General features: G+C 38.4%; 1 protein-coding gene across 1 annotated transcript; it reads right to left on the bottom strand.

Annotated features, from left to right (window-relative positions):
* Positions 1-795: 795 nt before the first annotated feature.
* Positions 796-7,526, bottom strand: lamtor3 (late endosomal/lysosomal adaptor, MAPK and MTOR activator 3). The gene is made up of 7 exons (XM_040137825.1): positions 7,394-7,526; positions 7,093-7,142; positions 6,570-6,604; positions 6,388-6,446; positions 5,804-5,937; positions 5,372-5,435; positions 796-1,132 (listed from the first exon to the last, which is right to left on the bottom strand). Exons 2-7 carry the CDS (start codon positions 7,099-7,101, stop codon positions 1,059-1,061), a joined length of 375 nt encoding a protein of 124 aa, XP_039993759.1. The 5' UTR covers positions 7,102-7,142; positions 7,394-7,526; the 3' UTR covers positions 796-1,058.
* Between the last annotated feature and the right edge of the window lie 9,158 nt (positions 7,527-16,684).

Here is a 16,684-nt window from a genome sequence, read left to right as displayed (position 1 = left end):
TAGAACACCTCTCCAGCTGTTAAACAAAGGGGTCGATCGATCATGCTTTGAGCTTGTGTTGCAGCCAGTGGCAAGGGGACATTTCACTGGTAGAGGGGAGAATGGATTCAATTAAATACCAGCAAATTCTGGGAGCAAACATCACACCGTCTATAAAATAAAAAGCTGAAGATGAAAAGAGGATGGTTCTAAAACAGGATAATGATCCTCAACTCACTTCAAAATCCACAATGGACTAACTCAAGAGGTTCAAGCTTAAGGTTTTGCCCTGGCCCTCACAGTCTCCTGACCGTAACATCATGGAAAATCTGTGGATAGACCTCAAAAGAGCAGTGTATGCAAGATGGCCCAAGAATCTAACAGAACTAGAAGCCTTTTGCAGGTAGAATGGGGGACAATCCCCCAAACAAGAATTAAGAGTCTTAGCTGCCACAAAAAGAGTTTGCGAGCTGTAATACAGTACATGCTACACACCTTAATAAAAACTCATGTATCATTCTCATTAGTGACTCCTTTTAACAGTTCCAAGTAGCAGCAGGAGTTGGCTGAGTTTGTCAAACCTCAACCCAGAAATTTTGCATAAAACTATATGTAGGTTTTAACTTACAACACAGGATGAGTATTCCTTTAAAATAGTTTTGGCTGCTAACATGAAAGGCATCCCATGGAAAATGGCTGTAGGCAAACCCTGTAAATAAAGTGTGTGGAGAAATTGAACTTTACACCTTAAGACTACAATAGAAGCAATATGTATTTTTACATTAAAACCTTAATGGAAAAAGCCACGGAAACCACTTAAGGTGCTAAAAATTAAACATTTATTCAGACTTTGATATTTGATTTAACATACCAACTCTGTCTTAGATGTGAAAATACTGATGAGCACCTAAATTCTACAGAAAATGTACAGGAAAGTTCAATCATTATGTAAACAGGTCTGAAGATGTTAACACTTCCAAGTCATCACTTTGAACTGTAAAAACCTCCAAACAGGTTTCAGTGAGCAGGATGTGATCCAGAAAGGTGATCTTGCTCAAGGTTGTACGGTCTGTCAGCGCTTATGTCACCTCCACCACCTGCCTCAGTTCCTCTATTAGTGGAGCCAACTCCTTCTCCAGACTCATGATGATACCTGAGGACACACAAAGTGTACTGTTGTTATTTCACTGGTCAACTAGATTCTCAACAAACAACTGAAGCATGTGGAAAATAGCTCAGTATGTTCAACACAGGATGAAACATAATGTCAGTGAGGACACCACCGATCCGAGACATCTCACAATCTGTCAATATAAGGCAGATTGCCATTAAAACTTAGTGAGCGAATTCTTACTTCTCGAACAAAGGAACCCTTCTCACCCCATGACCTTTCCTCAAACGCCACCCTGAGGAGTTACTTTACATACAGTATTCAGTCCTACCGGTGAGGATCTAAGAACAGCTAAATCATACAGTTTAGCAATGTGGGGTTGTGATGAACACTGCTGCCTCTAGTAGGGCTTCAGAACAAAGCCATCAAGATGTGAAGTGAAGTGATGATCAAGATGTGAAGTACAGACTTTCATCTTCAATTCGAGGGGTTTAAAAATATATATATATATATATATATATATCTCGAATGAACCCTTTAGGAATTACAACCATTTTTACACATAGTCCCCTAATTTTCAGAGGCTCAAAAGTAATTGGATAAACCAACATAATTATAAACATATGGATTATTTTTTTAATACTTGGATAAAAATCCTTTGCAGCCAATGACTGCCTGAAGTCTGGAAATCATGGACATCCCCAAATGCTGAGTTTTCCTCCCTTGAGATGTGACAGATGATGTGGTGGCTTTGGATCATGAGCCATTCCTTCCCATCAATCTGGTAGAACTTAATCTTGATTTCATCTGTCTAAAGAATCCTCTTCCAGAACTGGGCAGGCTTTTTTAGATGTTCTCTGGCAAAGTGTAATCTGGCCTTTTTGTTCTTTAGTGTTAACAATGGTTTGCACCTTTGTTAAACCCTCTGTATTTACATTCATGAAGGCGTCTCTTGACTGTAGACTTTCACAATGATACACCTTCCTCCTCGAGAGTTGTCTTCTGGCTTGATGTTGTGAAGAGGTTTTTCTTCACCAAGGCAAGAATTCTGCGATCATCCACTTTAACTGTCTTCCGTTGTCTTCCAGGCCGTTTGGTGTTGCTGAGCTAACCAGCGTATTCCTTCGTTTTGAGAACATACCAAATTGTTGATTTGGCCTCTCCTAAAGTTTCTGCTATCTGTCTGATCTGTTTTGTTTTTTCAGCCTCTTGATGGCCTCCTTCATTTGCTTCGACATCTCTTTGGACCCCATATTGAGAATTAACATTAACAGCTACCAAAGGCAAATTCAACACTTGGAATCAACTCCAGACCTTTAATCTGCTTCATTTGTCATGTAATAATGAGGGAACGGGCCATACCTGGTCGTGAAACAGTCAGTCAGTTTCCAATTACTTTTGAGCTTCTGAAAATGAGGGATTATGTATAAAAATGGCTGTAATTCCAAAACAGTTAATACTATTTTTTTGTTAAACCCCTTGAATTAAAGCTGAAAGTCTACACTTCAATCGCATCTTGATGGCTTTGTTTCAATCCATCGTGGTGGTGTAAGGAGGCAAAATTACAAAAATTGCGTCACTGTTGAAATACTTAAGGATCTGGCTGTATGAATAGGACACAGACTTACGGTCTCTGTAATATTATATTGATTTATGAGAAAAATATCATGAACTCACTGTTGAGTAGCCACAACAGAACATGTTATTATATGATGACCTAAAACTAAAAGATAGAATTAAATTTAAAGTGTTCAGAAAAATTTAAATTAAATGAACATCTGAATTTTGAAGTCTGTTGCTGTGTTTAAAACACTGAAAACGGAGCCCTTCATGTTGCTCCTTTACATTAAAAGCTTTCCACTGGCAAACCATTGGAAGGGCTTTATTGTCAAACAGCTGCAGGAAGAGTTTACTTCAGTAAATGGAATTATTCACCAGCTGCTGCCTCCTGGTTGATCAATTTAAAAACTTTAACTCTTTTTTTGATGGTGGATTAGTTTAAAATATTGTGAGAGGAACAGTAAAAGAAGCAGCAATAATAACTGATTAGAGGGTTCAGGTACAGGTGATTATGGCAGTTTTTGGGGAATCTCAAACCTTCAGCATATCATTAAGGATCAATCACATTCTCACTCCTGCCATTTGGAAAGCCATAAAAGAATTTCAGCAGTAGATTCTCAAGTTGCTTTTTACACATTTACTACAACCCTGAAGTTTTCTACATTACCCAGAGGAGCTGTATGTGAGAATGAAAATGCCCAAATCAGTTGGACTGGACATTAAATGGACTTTGGCCTGCCATCTCCCCGTACAAAATCTGTGTAATGTCCGACTGAGCCCATGTGTGAATAGAGCAGCTCATTGTCCGGAGAACTCACGGCGAGCGAGTGGGCGTGTTGATGACGTTTCTATCCGTCCTCCTGCACGCTCTACTCAGGCACCACCCCTCGCCTAAACCATACGGAGTATTTCCGGTAGGTGTGAAAGTGTCCCACATGGACAATCTGCTCGTGTGTGCTGCATGTGTGAAACGGCAACTCTGGACAATGTCTGGACCTGATTTTCCAGACAGTTCGGTTTGTCAGACGCCAGTTTTCCAATAATGATCCCGTGTAAAACTGGCTATGGTAGATATATCTTAAAAACGATGTCCCTTTCAGGTAAATGGACCAAGTTCAGATCAGTTTCAACCACCTCCAAAATGCAAATGATGTATTATGACCAACAGTACAGTCCCATGACGAACTGCACAAACTCTGTGTTCTACAACAGCTACTTCACTAATCCTTGTGTGATAATTTGTCAACTAAGATAAAGTCACAAAATGCAATACTTATGACAGAAATATAAGGAGTTACTTTAGGATTGTTTGAAGATTATACTGATGTTAAAAATTACATAAGAATGTAAAATATGTTAACCTCACACTGTAAAACCACTGAACCAACCAGATATGTTCTATGTCCCTAAGAAATATTTTAGGGATATTAAACAGGGGTAGGAATTCTATACTGGGTTAACTAGTTTTTATGGGGTTTTTTACATTTCAGTACTTGCTGATAGTGTTTCCCACATGCATACTGCTTTTGCTTTTTCATGTACCCCTGTTGAATAATATAATACATTTACTGCTGACATGAAATATATCTGGAATTATCAATAATAAATGTCATGTTTAGACTTACTCTTTTTATGCACACAGAGTTAGAATTGGTTAATTAATCCACTTAATGAAATGAGATACTAAGACATCATAGTGGACACATTTCCTCATAGTCAGCCAATTGAGCGATTGGTTTGAGATAAATATTAGTTTGTCAGTGGTGAACTGTAATGTGAGGCATAAACTTTGGTTAAACTTTGATGAGGTTCCTGATATCAGTAGCTGAGATGGTTGATAGAGGAACAACTGATGCAGATCATGGCTCAGGATGTAGAGCGTATCATCCACTAACTGGATGGTCATTAGTTCGATCCCCGGCTCCTACAGTCCGCATGTCGAAGTGTCCTTGGGCAAGATATTGAACCCCAAATTGCCCCCACTGTATCACCGATGTGTGTGTGTGCGTGCGTGTGGAACGCCTAGCATGTATAGAAAAGACCACAGTGTGAGTCGGTGAATGTGGCAGTAGTGTAAAGCGCTTTGAGTGGTTGATAAGACTAGAAAAGCGCAGGTCACAGAATGCAGTGTAACACCAGCAGCAGGCTGAGGCCGTGTACTCATCTTTCTCAAGTTATCAAAAATGCCACAAGTTCTCACTTTAACATGATGGACAGCAGATAATTATTTTGGTGAGGGATTTGTCGTTCTGCCCCTTGTTGTGAGTACCCTCCCACAAATATTGCACCTGGCAGTTGTTCTGTTCACTTTGGTGACGTATATCCACACTTAACACACAAGTTAAGGCGGTCTGCTATATTCAGTCAGTCAGGCTTATTAACAAATGTATCACTGAGTTTGCATATGATTGTATATACTGTATATAGATTGTATATATTGTGATTGTCACGTTTCTTTGCCTGTAGTTTCAGAAAGAGGCAAAATAAAAGATTTAATAAGGGATTCTATGACCACAGAGCTTATCTGAATCTGGGTACTTTACTAATTCAAAACCAGATCCAAAATGGAACCAGCTGCTGGAATCCATCCCTGTTTATTCTTAACGGTGTCTCTGTTTCATTATCTTTAGTATAAATGGGTTTTGAGCGAAGTTCAAAAACTATCATTGTTTCAGTGGACCGAAGTGAACAATGTACAATGATCACTGAAAGAGATTTTACCTGTGTTGGCGTTGCTACTGGCAATGAAACTGATGACCAGTGGTAACCGATTGAACTGCACAATCTGTTCAACATAGAGACACAACAAAAATGTTAGGCCCAAAACTGGGTAGACTTAAGGGAAAGGGCATCACTATAAGCAAAACATTACAGTCAATGGTCAGCCAATGACCACCAGACAGCATCCAACAGTTGACTGTTGGCTTGGTGTGTCAGCGTCCTAACAGCACATAAAAAACGTGTTCATAACTCATGTGTTACCCCAATATGAGGGGCTCAGTATTTTTCAGTACCAAATAAACGTGCAATGTGTCGTAATACATCATGTGCGTTTTGGAGCTGGCTGAAACTGATCTGAAAGGTCCATAATTTGAGACAAATCTATCAAAGCTAACTGTGCATGGAATCATTACTGCAAAGCTGGTGTCCAACCTGGTAGGTGTTGTAGTAGCAGATGATGCTCTTGTTCTTGGAGAGGCCCAGCTTGCTTCCCTGATCTGTGGCCAGAGCAAACGTGGACAAGAAGCCAGGTCTCAGAGCGTGGACTGGGGCGTTGTCATTGGCAACTGCAGTGACACAGCAGCAATGTTAGCAACAACTCTCCAGGAAGTGAATGCTGCTCTTCTTCTGACCTGCCCATGCCATTCATTTCAAATATTGTCTTACAAAAAATGCATAATGTCACCTATTTTCCTTTACTTCCCTTATAGGTAAACAAACTATATATCCATGTTCTGTTTACAGCAGTGAGAGTCTAAGTACCACATGAGCACTGTAGCTTGTTCTCGTCATGTCATCTTATAATCAAGTGATCATAGAACATTTGTGTAAACAAAACCTGTGCATGAATGACAAAAAACAGATGAAGCCAGCAATGTTCTAGATTGCATATCTGAAAAGGGCACAGGAGTAAAAGAAAATTTCAAATCACAGCATTGTCTATCTTACACAGGAAATAAAAACTACAAATGGCAAGACTTTTGAAGATTTTTGAGGATTCTGGGATGGTTTCTTACCTTTGATAACTGGGACACCATCCCTGTCTGTCACTACAATAGCATGAAGACCTTCAACACTGAAGGAGAAGAGAAGGTAGATTTTACAAATGAAACACTAAATACTATCCATTCTCATAGTTTCACTGTTGACTTTGACGTGGGACATAGCTCCAACATTATGTAACTTCAATCATACTCACCTTTGCAACTGTTTGTACAGGTATCTCTTCAAATCCTGCAAAGAAAAATGTGTTAGATAAAAAAAATGACCATAGGTAAGCAAGTTTCTACATGAGTGTCACTGACCACCTTACTGACAGAGACAAAGGCGGGCACCTTAACCAAGTTACAGTTTTGTGTCTTGTGAGGGTAAACAGAGTTCTCCTGTGTGGACCAAAGGTCAGTCCTGACCTCAGTTTAATGCCATCTTCATTTTGGCTTTCATTAACATCTAATAACAGAGCGTGGCGAATGTTGTGGCGCACACAAAATCCCAACAAGCTGGGTTACACAAATTCTCAAATTTACATAATTAATTCACCTCACTTTCGCCTTCAAGTTGTATTTCGACGGAATGTTGTGTACACTACATGTAGGCAACCTTTTTTTGTTTGTTTGTCTGTAAATCCCCAAATGTGATGTTTTGTTTTTTTCTCCATGCAAGAGAAGGGCAGGGACTCTCGAACGACCGAACAGGAAGAGTGACGGAGAGGCCATACTCACATCAGCCATGGTGGCCAGCGTTTTATCGCTTTACCCCAACCGCTCGGCAACTGTAGGGAGAAAACAGGTTCCATTAAACGGTCTCATCGACAGTAACTCTGATTGTCTGCTAAATTAACTCTGGAATTAATTAAAGCATGCTAACGTTTTAGCTAATTAGCAAGATAATTGGCGAGATTTAGCTACTTCCTCTTATTATTCAACCACCAACTGCTCGAGTTAGCATCTGCGTGGTAGATTAATTTGAAATTTATAAAGGTAAAAAAATAACAAAATCAAAGCCGTAGATAGCTTCACATACCTTCTTTAAATCCCTTTTCTAAATGGACTCACCACCAACAGCTACATACTAGATAAAACGCAAAAGCAGAGATCACATGACGGATTTGTTTTGTTTCCGGCTCTTGAAGAAGTGTTTAGGAACGTCAGTTCTGCGCAGCTTTGCTGCAGCGCGTGCCACACACTGTCGCTGCGTGTTGCTGTTAAACACGCGGAGAGAGAACTGCTCCGTTCAGTCGCCTTATGGAGACTAGGTGGCAAAGGACTCGAGGGTAACTGATGTTCCTCTATTCTCTAAATACATCTTTGGAAGCTTTGGAACAAGGCAAGATTTTAAAACTACTGAGGTAGCGATGGATTTTTTTTCTTTTTTTTGTCTGCCACCGGAAAAAGCCGTATGCCCGCACTCTCCGTTCCACACGAACAATAGCTTTCACCTCCTGCCTGCTTGACTTTCATGTGTTACCTAACTAACTTCCAGCCATAGAAATTAAAGTATTACAACCCTAAATCTGAACCTCTTTCGAGTACTGTGTGAGTGCTGATGGTGACTGACTGATGCGCTTGCTGCTGAGACCGTTCAAGTGCTCCAAACAAATACAAACCTCCAAACATACAGGCAACCTTCAGGGAACGCTCTCTGAAGATTACATATTTTCAACCTTTAAAGAACATCTTCCTGGAACGTTCTCTAAAGGTTGTATTTATAAAAACTGTTGGAGGCAGATTTTTTTTGGTCAGCAAAAGCATATAATAGTGTTGCACCATATCATGCGCATTACATTTTATGACATTACACCCTCAGTATCATATCATAAGTGTGTATGACACAAGCCATTATAAATTGTTATTTGTATCTCAAATTATAAATAAGCTATTATTATTTATATAATTGTCATCTGTTCCTTCCTTGTCTGTCCATTTGTTGTGTTGCTATGACATAAATTGTTCTCTTTAGTGATTACATCACTGTTTGATTTGATTAACGTTTATTTTCCTGATCTAAATTTCCCACAGCATGCAAAATGAAAACAACTTGTATCGAATGAAATAATGCATCTTGCATTTTGCTTATCGCGGCAGCATTGTACATTTATCATAATCATTGCAATAGCGTAAATATTAATCATTATACACCGATCAGCCACGGGATTACCAGTTTTTATGTTATGGCTGATGGCTGTATTGCAGGATAGTTAAGTAGTTTAGTTAAAGACATGTCTAGTTACCAGCTGCTGCTGTGTCTCTTCTAAAGTTATCCCGTTAAGCCAAAAGTTGCTTTAACTAATTGTAACATCATTAGCAGTTGGCTACCTTGAAATCCCTGTTTCAATAGTTGGTAATGTTATCAAAAAGTGTGAGATAATAACAAAACTCTGCATTATGTAGTTCAATTCAATTTTATTCAATTCAATTTTATTTATACAGTGCCAGGAGGGAGGAAAGAAAATATAGCACAATACAGGTACCACATAAAGATGTATAATACTAATGAAACTAATAATAAATCTAATAATTATAATGATAGTGTGAATAATAATACTAATAAAACTAAATATAATAAATGATGATAATCATAATAATTGAAGCAGTTGGTGTTGAGCGGGATCATGGGGGCAGTGGGTGGTTTGCAGTCACAGATCCAGACTCTGCAGCACCAGGGGCAGAAATACCTGCAGAAAGCGACAGGAAGAGAAAGGAGAGAGACGAGAAAGCACAACACTGCGGGAGAGAGAAGAAGCCGAGTTAGTAACGAGCAGTATTGGGACGGACTGCCTGCTAAATAAATAATTAAATAACTGAATTAGGTTGAGATGCTACCTGACAAAATTAAAAATAGTTACAGATTAATAAAACATCTGTGCTGTATCACGGCTGTATAGACATTTGAAATGGGAGTTGTCTGGACAGTCTTCAACGTTGCCACACAGCTGACAGAGACAGGGTGGCTGCAGGCATCGCTGGTCAGGGAACATACAGTTTCTCTTCACAATCTACAGTGATAAATTCATCATAAAATCTGTAATTGAACTGTGGAAATAACAATTAGACTATAACGTTAAAAATTATTGTTATATATTGTAATAATTGTTCTACAACACATGATAATTACTATAACAGAGGTTACATTTTTATTTAGAGGTTGGATTAACTGATTTGTGTAAAGTATGACACAGGCTGTATGTGATCATGTGTCTCCAGATGGGTTTTGGTGGTATATTTGTGCATTATTTTGACAGCGCCTGTTGTTTTAATAAATAAATACAGAAACACCAAGAATAGACAAACAGAATAGAGAGGTGCTGAGCAGCTGTCACATCCCTGTGACCAAGTCCAAATATAGCCAACTATTAATAGAATATCCTCACAGACTGGGCTTCACATTTTCTCTGTCCTGACACCACACAGCTCTGTAAAGTGGCTTGGAGGAAGCCTTCTGAACTGTCTGTCTGTGTACTGTAGACTCAAACAGGTGAATTTATTAAGGAGAAGTTTACTGAGCCTACATGATGTTATTTATGATTACCCAGATTTTATTCGTAGTTTTCCATGAGCCAAAGTCAGTCAGAATCAGTCTTTATTAAATTCATACACATTTTGCATAATAATGATTATAATGCAAAGAACATATTTTGACAATTATATCTATAATCAGTTGTTCTGCAACTGGAATGTAGACATTATTCGGGGCAGAAATGTAGGTTGAAACTTAAGTTAAATGGACCTTTTTCACAGCAGATGTTTTGACTTATTAATTATAGGTGTCACATATAACATTATTATTTGCTGCACTGCATTGTCATAATTGCTGGGACAGAGTCATCATTAAAGGGGTACTTATTCCTCTGATGCTAGTTTGGGGAGGACATGTACTGTATATGACAGGCATTAAACTTCTCTCTGCCTTCCCTGTATTAAAATATCTCTCTCCTTCTATCAGAAAAACTCCTCCAGATGACGTCATCTGGCGGGGATTTTCAACCTGCTGGGACTACAAGCAGTTCTTCCTCATTTTTTGTAGGCCTGCCTTCAAGGATGGTTATGTTTTTTTGGTTCTCTAAAATAATTGTAAAAAAGCAAAACCCAGGGGACTAAATGGACACATGAACCTCCTGTATGTGCAATAGCATATGTCATAAATGCTTTGATCTAAATTTATATGATTTTCTGTAAAATACATTGCATTAGAGATTGGTAATGTTAGCAAAATCCATTAAAAAAGCCTTTGAATGAGAAGGCAGAAAATACTGAATAACAAAGGGCTTTGTACGATTAATATTTATTTACATGTACCACCACATGCATGTCTCAGCATCCGAAACACAATGCAGCTCTGTCCCTGTTATTCGCTTACTGTCATGCCTTTAAATGCTAATGTGCTGGTGTTAACTCTATTCAGACAGTATGGAATAACGGCATACTTATATTTTTGTTTGGTCAACAAGAAGTAATACGCATGGAAAAGTCAAATTGGGGCACCGTTTTTCTTATCTGATACAAAACATGAACTTTAAAAGACTGCAGTTTGTACTGTTTCAGCACAGAAAAGAGCATAAAATATGTGTCTTGTTTATGAACTTATGTAAAGTTATGTAAAGGTGGGGCTGACATACAAATAAATCTGGGTATAAAGTATCTTCAAACTACTGTGTTGCTTTTCTTAGCGCTTAGACAATTTTTTTTTTAAGTTCTTAGTTATTATTACTTGGTCAGTTTTAATTGGTGCATCTCTTAATAAATTGATATACAGAGTTGATCTGAGTGTGTTGTGTGCTTATGGAATTAATAATTTGAAAAATCATACTGATGTGCTACAGTTGAATATGATCTCTTTTTCCTTGCCACTTGTCCTTGGTTGTAGTGTTATTCAAAGAAATTAACAGCAAATCACATAGTATAAATTCTTTAATAACAGACAGTCACACAGATCAATAAAACATACCTGACTTAGGATAGTTGTGGCACAAGTGCACTGTGGGCTTTTTTTGTACCAGTCTTACCAATTCTACTCCTTTGATGTACATGTCAGCTCTGGCAGGTAACCCTCGCCAGCTGGATTTTCACCTGGTTAACATGAACATGACGTAGTCTATTAAAAACAGAACACAAGATAATTAAGACTAACAAAACAAAATTATTCATTCCCAAATATTTCTGTATAAATACAAGAGGAATCCTATACATGGAAATTATCTTGAAAATAGACCATAGTATACTGTAATGTTGCAGTTACAAACAAGATTACACAGGGCAAATGTGTGTAACAATTAAAAACTGATGTGTTTTGGATCATTTTGGCTTGTAGTCTTACATACCTCCCAATTTTTTTGTTTTACCTCAGAAAAACAAAAAATAGCTTGGTGAATAGGGTACCAGTTCTTCATCATCAATTAGGCAGGAGCAGAGTAGTAGGAAGTGTTTTGACTGGAGCTGCAGCAACGGTGCAACGATAATGTTTCTGTGTGCGGAACCTACAGCGACACATATATCAGTTATCTTAACTTTGGTAAACTTGGCTTGGTTATCTCAACGAATTTTATATGGAACTTTGCAAGCCCTGAATACAAATAACAGCTGGCACAGAACAGCACATTGTTGATTGTCTCAACTTTAAACAACATCCAGCTCTCGGGCTGTGCACAAGAAGGTCCCGGTTCTTCATTACACATATGGATAGAGGGTTTTAGTTTTTCACCTCCCAATCCAACACTGTCTCCCAAACCAAGCTTGAATGGACACTGTAGACTAAGGTTTTTGACTGTCCACTTGCAGTATTCTGGCTTGCAGTGGCATTGCAGCTGTCAGTAAATGTGCAGTTATCTGCATAACTCACTATGCCGTTTGTTTCTGTTATCTTTACACAATGGTATGATATATGATGAGTGAAAAAAGCTTGTTGTTAATGAACAAAATTCTCGGCAAAGAGATATGACGCTGGTCATTACCAACTTGTCTGCTAAGATGGTCGTTAGCTTGGGAAACAAATTGCCTGCCTATTGAACACAGATTGGAACAATATGTCTAGTTCGGTGTCTGCCTTAATACGTTAAATTTGTGTGTCTTAAGACGACAGAAAATGGCATGTTAACACATCCATTTTGGATGTCTTGAAGCGTTTGGACAATTAAAGCTTCTGTGCTATTGGTTGGCATCAACATACCCAATCTTTTTTGACGTAGGGGCTGTAGTGGGCTTTACGTATGCCTATGTTGTGGTCATGTGGGCTCTTGCTAGAGGGTACTTTTGGGCTACATGTCTTATGTGCAACTGTGATTTAATATTCGGGAAAGTCCAATGTATGGCATGGATCAATTTCTGTGGTTAATTTTGAACTCTGGTGGCTGAGGAGAGCAAAGAATGGCCTTCAGAAACTTTTTGGACAACTGTTGTTGTACATTTGCAGAATGTACATGACTTTTATAATTGGATGACCAACAACTGGATTCTATACAGCCTATTATAATCAGGTAGACTATCAGTTAGAAACATGAACAGGCGAAGTTACTTATTTTAGATAGATTGAATATTTTCAAAGCTAAAGTTAATACTAGGTATGCCAGCACATTAGTCATTTGCATGGTTACCAACAATCGTCGATGTAGCTGACTGTACATGTTTGTGCTGATGTTGTGAGTGCTTAGCTATCATTAACTATGAAGCTGGGTTTTGGGTTTAACGCTAGTGAGCTAAATTCAGGGTAAATCCTAAACTGCACATTAACCTGCTCTGCAGAATATGCTCTGGATAAGACTTAAATTGACACATAGAAAAGCACTGATTCTAGAAGCGTTAGCTAACTCTTTTGAAAAATGGCATGCCGGAATGCGGTTGTTAGGTTAGTATAGCCAGTGACTGCCAAGATCCCCCAGCTGAAATTGCTTAGTAGTAGTTATAGTAACCCTAGCTAAGTTTTACTTTAAGTTTCTGTTTGTAGTAAGGATGCGGGACATAATTTGATGGCTAGTTTGCTTATCTATAAGTTTACATGTTAACGCAGCTAGGCTAAGAAGTTAATTTAGATAACTCGTTATATATTTTAATGCCAACAGGATGGAAACCATCACGATGAACGTTGGTTGGGCCAGAGGACGACTGGTTGAACCTGAAGTGGCCAATGAGGAGGGCTCATCAGCTGGTTAATAGTTAGCAGGAAGCTAACAATCAACACCAACAACAAACTGGTAAATTTACTTGTCAAACCGAACAGTTATGTTATTTACATAGCTCTTTAATTCATAGCTCTTTAGATAACTTTGCCAATTCATTTAACCAGGAAACATTTTAAAACACCGCAGAACTCTTGTAATATGTTGTTACGTACCAGAACACATTTGTATTAAATCATCCAATACTGGCCCAATAACATTAGCATCTTTCAGGATTCAATTTTAAAGCTAGAGCGAAGATGGAGGTATCACCTGTAACTGGAGATCCTAAGGAATCGGTAGTTGTAGATACCATACCATGGTAGCTTACTCATGGGCTCATGGAACCACAAGCATCTTACTTTTACAACCATGTTGTTCCATGGATCAAATCACGCTCTGAGGTACAAATTTGTTATTTCCACAATTTCTGAATTATATTGTCTATTTCTGCATACTCTGGTCTGCAGTGGTGGATTCAGTGGTGTATTCCAATCCTATACTTATATAAAAGGATCTAATGACACACTGTGAAAATCCTCCACTACATATAAAAGTCCTGCATTCAGAACCTTACTTAAGAAAAAGTATGTAAGTATTATCAGCAAAATGTACTTAAAGTAAATATGAGTAAATATAAAGGAAAAGTTCTCATTGTGCAGTACAAACTTCCCTGTCAGTGTTTTAGTATTATGTTTCTGGATTAATATTACTACTGCATTAATGTGTATGTTGCATTTTACTGCTGTAGATGTTTAAGGTTGAGTTAATTCTAACTACTTTATATAGTGTTAGGTAGTTTAATCTGCAGCAATTAATCTTATTCTATAAGATTATCTGTAGCGTTTCTGTCCTATGGAGACCATGTATCTCTGTTTTCATCTTTGTGACAATGCATTTTCCAGCTAATCCAAGGGGGTTTTAAATAGTTTATATATCTTAGGAAGTAAAATCAATACATTTGGAGATACATGGTTTTCAGTGGACAGGAAGGCAATAAAAAATGTAATCTGAAAAGTAGCGAGTAACTAAAGCTGTAAAAAACACAATATCTCCCTCTGAGATGTATTGGAGTAGAAGTTGCACTAAATGGAAATACTCAAGTGAAGAACAAGTGCCTTGAATGTGTCTTCAAGTACAGTACTTGAGTAAATGTACTTAGTTACATTCCACCACTGCAGGTCTGGTCCCTAAACAGTCTTGGAATTGTATGAGTTGGTAATGGCTGGAAAGCTGGGTGTCTTGTGGATCTAAAGAGCCTAACTGTATCAATTTTTTAAAACGCGTCTAGTCACTGCAGCTCTGTACCAATGTTACTAAGGGTATCAACACCAAACGTGGTGCAGCAAACTCTTACACATAATTGAGCTTGGGAATGGCAGTCATATAATATTCATATAATGTTCCAAGCCCCTCTGCCCTCTAGACAGAATTTGAACAGGCGAGATTCAAAACACAATGCTTCTAACATTTTTATGAAAAAAGAAAAGAGTGACACTGTGTGAATCTTAAAATTAATTGTCATGGCTCTAGTCTTCTGATGATGTATAATGCTTGGATATGGCACTTAATGCTGGGGAGAGTAAATATGGTAAAAGAAAGGGCCAATGTACAGGGAAATTCCAATTCCAGATTTTCCTGCTTTCACTTTACCTTGAACAGGAGGACAGACTGGAAGACCGATGTACCAAATAACCCAAGAGCAGTTGCAGATGTTGTCATTTAACTTAACTCTAGAAAGCAGATTACAGACATAGTAGGTTTGACATGAAGCACAGTGAAGCAATGGTTAAGGTACACTATGTGTCTGTTGTTTGGTTTCTTTAAAAAGCGCTTATAATATAAGGGTCAAGAAACATTGCTGAATTGCCCTGTCTACAAATGATATGAAAATCTTGGAGAAAAATGACTGTCACGCTCATCTTATACAACATAGCAGACCTTGCCACTGTGCCTTTATCTTAATTTCAATACCTAAGATATGTTTTGTTAGCTGTAAAGCATTCTATATTGTAGTTTGTGATTTATTAGCACTGGAGCAGAATGTTAAAATGTCGTCTTTTTCTCAGAGAAAAAAATGATTTAAATTCTTACATTTTACACATTGTCTTCTATGGACATTACAATCTTTCATCTATGGGTCGCTATACAGATCTATCAGATTACGCATTTGATAACTGTGTGCTGGAGATCATCTCTGCCAGTGATGAACCAGGACTAGAAGTTGTCGGGGCATGGCTTATGGGTGAGGGCATCATAGTCCAGAGATGGCATATGTGGCTGTGCCATCCTGATGGCATCCACAAGCTCATTAAGTAAGTGGCATTTGAAGCTGTTTTATTCTGATATATTTATTTGCCTTAACAGTGTCAGTATCCAATTTAAAGCTGACTATTTCATTATGAACTTGGAATTGTAAATGAAATAAAATCATCCTCATCTCAATTATAATTAAGATTTATGTTTTTCAGTTGAAAAGGCAGTTGCTAGGAGCAGAGACTTAACTGTTATTCTCTGACACATGCAATGCTTGCAAGTTGGTTGTTTTTTTTAGGTGAAGGATTGTGATCCACGGAGGAATCTATGGTTACAGCCGACTTGTGGTATTCCTTCAAGCTTCTAACAGCAACAGAAGTGACACTATAATGGACCTGTTTGTTAAAACTATCAGTCAGTATGATGTCCCATCCAGAGTCTGATGTGACCATGGAGGAGAAAATAATGCCATTTGTCTGTTTCTGGATGTCTTCCGAGGTTCAACCTGGGGGAGTGCTTTTAGAGGGAGGAGCAGTCATAACCAACGTATATTGAAAGACTGTGGAGCGATATCTGGAGAGCTATTACAAACATCTACCATTCCTTGTTCACATATCTGGAGAACTAATTAAAATGAACTCCAGCAATGAAATGCACCTCTGTGCTCCTCACTTTGTTTACCTGCCCCAGATAAACCGTGACTTAAGATTGTTTATCATACAATGGAAGCGCCACCGGCTGAGGAGGGACAGACACATGTTACCACATCAGATGTTTGTGCGAGGTTGTCTGGCACAACAGTTACAACACCACACAGGTATCCAAGATCTATTTGGAGTGGATGAGCAGCCAGTTTCAGGGGAAGATCAGGGGGCGGCTGGTGCGGCAGACTAGGCGACTGGAGCATCTGC

The sequence above is a fragment of the Xiphias gladius genome, chromosome 10, assembly GCF_016859285.1.
Source record: "Xiphias gladius isolate SHS-SW01 ecotype Sanya breed wild chromosome 10, ASM1685928v1, whole genome shotgun sequence".
Classification (NCBI taxonomy): domain Eukaryota; kingdom Metazoa; phylum Chordata; class Actinopteri; order Istiophoriformes; family Xiphiidae; genus Xiphias; species Xiphias gladius.
Note: the sequence above shows the minus strand (reverse complement) of the source record. Positions and strands in the feature narration are given on the sequence as shown.

Excerpts from the sequence above, each read along its gene's own strand:
- lamtor3 (XM_040137825.1), bottom strand. Across the intron at positions 6,447-6,569 it reads CTGTACAAACAGTTGCAAAG|TGTTGAAGGTCTTCATGCTA; the intron begins GTGAGTATGATT and ends CTTCTCCTTCAG. Across the intron at positions 1,133-5,371 it reads CAGTAGCAACGCCAACACAG|GTATCATCATGAGTCTGGAG; the intron begins GTAAAATCTCTT and ends GTGTGTCCTCAG.